This window comes from Poecilia mexicana, unplaced genomic scaffold, assembly GCF_051168715.1.
Source record: "Poecilia mexicana isolate PSO_F unplaced genomic scaffold, ASM5116871v1 scaffold_4, whole genome shotgun sequence".
NCBI classification, from domain to species: Eukaryota; Metazoa; Chordata; class Actinopteri; order Cyprinodontiformes; family Poeciliidae; genus Poecilia; species Poecilia mexicana.
The window spans coordinates 12990594-12997186 of NW_028263373.1; the positions used below are offsets into that span (position 1 = coordinate 12990594).

Sequence of the window (6593 nt, forward strand, 5' to 3'; positions counted from 1 at the left end):
CTTCCGACGAGCAGGGTTGCTGTTTCGGATGCCAGACATTTAATTTATTTTAGCACACGGAAGACAAAACGCTTCCAGCTGTAAACAATGCCACAGACAAACAAACAAACAGGGACCCACCTGAAAGTCGGCCAGGATCATTTCTCGATCCATGTTGCTTTCGCCGCTGTCGGAGGCCATAGCAATGACTGGCTAAAAGCAATAACTCTCCACTGGCTCACAGACAGACGCTGAGTACAGATAAAAATGGATACTTAGAGACGGCTGTCAGGGTGATGTTAGTTATTTGTAGATATTAAAGTGAACGTGGAGTTAACAGCTTCAAAACAGACAAAGTTCAGTAAAGTTACGTTACTGTGCCCGGTTATCTCAAATCATTATTGTCAGCTAGCCCATTGCTTTACCGCTGACGTAAAGTTATGTCGACTGTCGTAAAACGTTCGAGCGACTACTTGAAATAAATCATGGGAATTTCGGGTCTTTTCCATGATTCGAATTAAGTTGCTCAAACCAAAGATAAACCATACAAGGATTCCCCCCCCCTCCCAAACAACTGTTTATTCAATACCATTCCTTAAATAACCTTCATATGTAAACATAAGTATATGTGTTCATATAAAATACTAATACGACTGATGATATAGTCCTGGTTGTTCATCACACCAACCTGGGATGAATAGAGGAACATACTTAAACATGTTTCACTCAAGTAAAAGAAATTACTAAAGAGTGAAAAAAGTATAAGTTATGGGCAATACAAATGACCAAAAGTTGATACAAATAGATAACATAATTAAAAAAAATAATACATTTCAATTTCTCTTTACCATATAAAACCTATTAAACTAATGCTTACAGTGAATATTGTATTTTTTCACACAGTAAAGAAGAGTCCTTTATATTTCATCCTAAGGCAAAAAAAATTGTGGAAAAAGCTGGCTTTCCTAGCCTTCTGTCCTGCCTTACTAAATCATGACCACAATTAATTAGATAAATATGTCTATGACTCACTAAACATTTGTAAAAGCCAACGCCTATAAATAATCTCGAAATACCCCTAAAATTATGACCCTGCTGCCTGCTGTAGGTTCAAAGAAATGCAGGACAAATGGTATGAATAGACTTTTTCTTCAACATGTTCTTTCCCCCTCAATTAAATCAACCATAATCTGTGTCTGTTTTATCGCGGTATGAGCTGTACAAGTCGTAAAAGCTCAAGCCTGTTCTAGTATAACAAAAAAAGCTGTATTTAATGCCCTTAATTCTTTAAAAGTATGATGAAGAGCAATATATACAGGACAAAAATTCTGATTGAACACTCAGGATTGTCTAATCCTGATTGGACAATCCTGAATTTAAACACATTTGAAATGAGTCCACAAAAAGGGCTGAATATGTATAGAAAATATGTGCTGAAAGGTGTAAGTTAACATAATCTTATTAACTTGAAAATATAACATTTCAACTCGCATGTGAAAGCAGGATAAGCAATAAGTTTAAGCAACTTTTAACACATAAAGTTTACGCGTGCTTGTTTTTCTGAGCTGATCGTGCGCGGAGCTATGGTGGGGGCTTGGGTGGCTCCCCGGCTCGTGCCCTGGAGGGAGGAATGGTTTCAAGTCATTTTAATGTCTTATCATACACGCAGAAAGTGCGCCCTCGCCTGTTCAGAAAGGTTTATGTAATGTTAAAGATGGTGTCCCTCAATGGAATATATAGTAGTCAGTCCCAGTAACTGTTTCACTCACGGTTTAGCCAATGTGCTTCCTCCTGGGTAAAAATCAAAGGACAAAAAAAGCGGACCAACCCCCCCCCACCCTCCCAACAGTTGCCAGCAGCGCAGGTGATACACGTGAGGGACCCAGTAATTTGATCCGCTCCCCGGCCCGAGGCGGACTTCATCCTCCCCTTTTCTTTCCTTATCTGCAAAGCCTCATAAAAAAGGGAAGTGAAACAGACCGGTTTAATTTCCTGCTCTTTGTGACATTCTCATAAGTCAGAGTGTATACTTCAGTTTGGAAAAGAATCAACAGTATGCACAGGTCAGAGACCATCTGCTTTTTTTTTTTTTTTGTCTCACTTGTTTCAAATCACAAAGCAAATTTTAATATTAGCAAAACATTATATTTCAGTAGAAGGTTGAATTTGTTGGATTAGATTTACCCAAACCAAACCAACCCATACCATACCATAGAATAAAAAGCAGATGCAAGTTTCCACAGAGAAGTCACAGAAAATTTAACCGACGCAGAAATACATAAAAAGGGTAAAAAGAAGACACAGGGTGCTTCACACTGCAGCCTGAAGTGACTCGATTCCGATTATTTGGCAATTCCGATTTTTTTGCCGGGGCCATTCACACTGCCAGTAAATGCGACCTGTATACTTCTGCAGTGTAAACGGGCAAACAACCTGAAAGTGTCCCGCATGCGCAGTAGAGGGCGCAATAGCGTCAGCATTCACACTGCAGCCTGAAGTGACTCATTCCGATTTTTTTGACGTAATGCGACCTGTATCCGATCTTTTCATAGCAGTGTGAACACCACAGGTCGGATTCCTTTTAAAATGTGACCCATATCCAATACGTATCCGATTCAAATGCGACCTAACGTCCAGGTCGCATTCATCCGAACTGAACGTCACTGTTTCTCAACAAATCTCACTATTCTGTGTCCTGATAAGCGCAAGTGGGAAGAAAAACAACAACCATGACGGATTATATGAGGATTAAGTTGTTAATATGCTGCTCCGGCCGGACAACAACTTCAAATATGTAAGTTAAGCTCCACCGTTAGCCTCCATGTTTACTTCCGCAAACACTGAGCACTTCCTTCTTTTTATGGCAGTTGGCAGAACACTGAGAACGCTGACGCTATTGCGCCCTCTACTGTGCATGCGGGACACTTTCAGGTCGTTTGTCCGTTTACACTGCAGAACTCGTACAGGTCGCTTTTACTGGCAGTGTGAACGGCCCCGGCAAAAAAATCGGAATTGCCAAAAAATCGGAATTGAGTCACTTCAGGCTGCAGTGTGAACACACCCAGAGTCTCATGGCTTTATAACATATTTTTGAGACCTTCAAAACGAAAGTATTTGGTCACTAGACATAAGCATGCAATGGCATGTCAGGGTGAAGTAACTCAAACAAATAAATTGGGATATGCCTTTAAAAAAACGACTTAATTAAAATAATTTTGAAGTTGATTCACAGCTGAAGAAGTTAGGAAAGATGTCCTCATTTGCTTGTGATATGCAGTAGCTTTTGTATCAGCTGCAGGTGTGAGTGGGAAACCCCAGATAATTCCAATGAAAAGACTTTGCAATAATCCATGCCTGAGACGATAAAAGCATGGATGACTGTTAAAGAGGCACCCAGACAGGAGGGGCTTGATTTCTCACAGGTGCCTCAGAGGACTGTTGACATTTGAATTAAAGTTTTATCTGGGCTCCATTTTCACACCGATATTAGCAGGGGTGAAAATAGGGGGGCTAAAAGATTTAGCGGGGGTACGCAGTACCTGCAAGACAGGGAGCGGCTGTCTGCTGTAAAAAAAAATCAATGGGTTCTCTGTGCAGCCGTGAGTGCACCCACTAATCAGCCGTGACTGATTTTTTTCAAGAACAATCTAAAACACGACTTAATCAGTTAATAACGTTTTTCCCATTTCATATGGTTTCTGGTCTATTTTGACTGAATCTAAAGTCACTTTGTTCTCATATATTTAGCTGAATTAATGGTGAATAAAACAAAAAATAAACTGAAATAAAAGGAGAAGGCCACAAGACTGATTAGATAAAGAACACTCCAACAGTATACAGTCATTTCAAGGTGCACCAGGCCACTTCCTTGATTCAGAAGAAAAACTAAATTTGCACTCCTCGGTAAGTAATACATGAAGAATAAGTGGAAAGTTATTTGTTATTATTATTATTATTATTATTATTATTATTATTATTATTATTATTATTATTATTATTATTATTAATACATAGATTTTATAAATATAACATAAAACAGATTTTGGGGGGTAATACCATATATGCCCACAAGAGGGTGACGCTAAAACATAAAAAGAAAGGAGAAAAGCTCTGCAATGTCACCGCATTACATGTTTAGCTTATTTAGGAAACTTCGTATGCGCATGCTGCGAGGGGCCTGTGCTCTGTGGACTAGATCCTCCATTTCATGAAATCCACACAGTCACGTAGCGTCAAGATGGTTTCTTTTCCCAGTTTCTTTCTTTCTTTCTTTTTTTTTATATAGTTTTCAGTTATGACTCCTCCTATTTAAATTTGCTCTGTCCAATCAGGGCATCTGAGCCTATTTTGGTGACAATTTCAAACCCATCTAAACGTCTGACAGAGGCGCACTTCTTAGCAGCTCATCTTAAATATAAATGTATCTGTGAGGGATCCTCAGCGGGGATCTGAGCGTTATTATTATAGCTATTCAGTCGGATGACGATGTGAAAGCATCTTCTGAGACCCGGACGAGTCATTTTTGGAAATGAAAGGAAACCTCGCTACGATTCGGCAATACCGTCGTCCTTAAGTGAAGATCTCACAAGATGACGCCCGAATACAGTAAGAAACAAACTCTCTCTATTGTGATGATTGTTTTGAAAACGAGCGGGAAGTGACGGTTAATTACATCATGTTGGCTGGTGATCGGTGCAGTTTTTTCTTTCTGTCAGCTTAGCTAGGTCTCTCTCTCTCTCTCTGTCTCTCTCTCTTATCTCTCTCTCTCTTTTTTTTGTTTCGTTTGTTTTGCTTTCGCCTGTTAACAGTCTTTGACATTTAGCTATTTAAATGTAGAGTCACAATATTTCCTAATTTATTGAGCAGGGATGTATGCATGTGCTGCGGCTCAAGGGTCATTTGAGGTGAAATCTGTTTGTTTTGTGTTATGGTATGGTGTTATTGCGTCTACAAGTTGGACGTAAAACCTATAAAAACCTACAGTGTACGCATTTGAAGCCCAAAAGTCTTGTGTGAATATTTTTGTGTTGTGTTATTTGGCTCGAATCACGCAAGCAGCAATTTGAATGACTGTGTTCTGTCATTCAGGACATGAAAATCCTAAATGCTTAAAGTAGAAGGCAACTGGACATCCGCTGGTCTTGATGACGTCTTTCCTTTCATCCAAAAAAAGATGAAAAGAAAGGTTCTCAGTCGTATATGTTCCACTTTTTAAAACAGTGTTTTACATGGGTTTCTAATTTAGTTCTTGGATCCTCAAAGGGAATGTTTTCCGTGCGGCTTGGATTGAGAAGAAAGTTTTGGACAACTGTTGTCTCTGCACTATAGTTATTGTCTTAAAAGTGGTTTATGTGACGGTAGTAAACCCTTTCAAGTGTTTGCAAACCCCCCAAAAAACAACAGTGTGATTCATTTTCAATTATGATAATTATATTCATAATAATATTTATATGTGTGCGTGTGTGTGTGTGTGTGTGTGTGTGTGTGTGTGTGTGTGTGTGTGTGTGTGTGTGTGTGTGTGTGTGTGTGTGTGTGTCTACTTGGGGCCTGATGAAAACCTGAATCATTACGTCCTGCTTTTCTGCTGCTATGTAAGGGACATGTCTCTTTTTGTTCAGCATTAAATCTGTTTTCATACCAGTTTGAAGAAAGATAGATGTCTTTGAATCAGTTCATTTCAGTTTACTGAATTCAAATGAATGTATATACTGGCAAGTGCATCTCTTAAATTGAATATGTTTTTCAGATTCATCGAAGTAGCTATGCAAAGAAATTATTTTTAGACAGGGTGTGATTTTGCAGACGAGCTCGTCAAATGTAATAAAGGATTAATAAGAAAAATACATGCCATAAAGCAAAAAAGTATTTCAGTTAAATGAACCAGGAAGTTATCTCTGTAAAAACAAGCAAACATACATTAAGACGGAAGCAGCTGAATTTATCCATTTTAAAATACAGAGCATTTTTTAACTGTATTTTTCTTACTACATTGAAACATTTTTAAAAAATCATAAATAAATGACTAATGCGCTGTAAAACAAGGCGCCACCTCCTAGATCACCCAACAAACTACGATTATGTCCAAAACGATACTGTTGAGGATTATTTCTTAAGTAGCTTCTTGTTAAGGAACACACAGGAGATCGTGGAGGGGGTTTTGGGTCCAGAGGGGCTGCGCCCGGATGATATAGAAGGGAAAATCGCTCGCAGGAAACCATAAACCACATTTTTCACATACTCATACCGTTAGCAAACACTCATTTTCAGATTTGAAAGTACTTTCAACTGTTGGCAGTGAAATAGAGGTCATGATATTGTTTACAATGCAGACACTCTGCGACTTTACGACAAAGAGATTGAAATGATGTAAACACGCCTGGCCTAGGGCCTTATCGAACTTTTTTATTTTCCAGCAAGAGTGATCTAATATCTTTCTATTCATTTTTTAATTTTAATTTTTATGTATTTATTTTTTACTTTGTGTCCAGGTGGTAAGGGTGAAGCAACGCACTGGTCAAGGCGCTTCACGAGGCAGGGGCTGCCCCCAATTCGCGTGACCGGTTCCGGAGGCTCACCGTGACTCACGACGCCGCCGCGGTCCCTCATTCTGGAAA

The 6593-nt window shown here is 39.1% G+C and overlaps 1 protein-coding gene across 2 annotated transcripts in view; it reads right to left on the bottom strand.

The window, feature by feature from the left end:
* Positions 1–1803, bottom strand: part of faf1 (Fas (TNFRSF6) associated factor 1) — an 85004-nt gene extending 83201 nt beyond the window's left edge. Inside the window, exons 1-2 of one of the 2 annotated variants that reach the window (XM_088004977.1) lie at positions 1749–1803; positions 121–230 (exon numbers count right to left, since the gene is read on the bottom strand). In XM_088004977.1, the coding sequence (XP_087861103.1) occupies positions 121–180 (60 nt within the window). In that variant the 5' untranslated portion in view covers positions 181–230; positions 1749–1803. Of the gene's footprint in view, positions 1–120; positions 427–1748 lie in introns of those variants that run through there. The other variant, XM_015009423.2, reaches the window with a different exon arrangement.
* Between the last annotated feature and the right edge of the window lie 4790 nt (positions 1804–6593).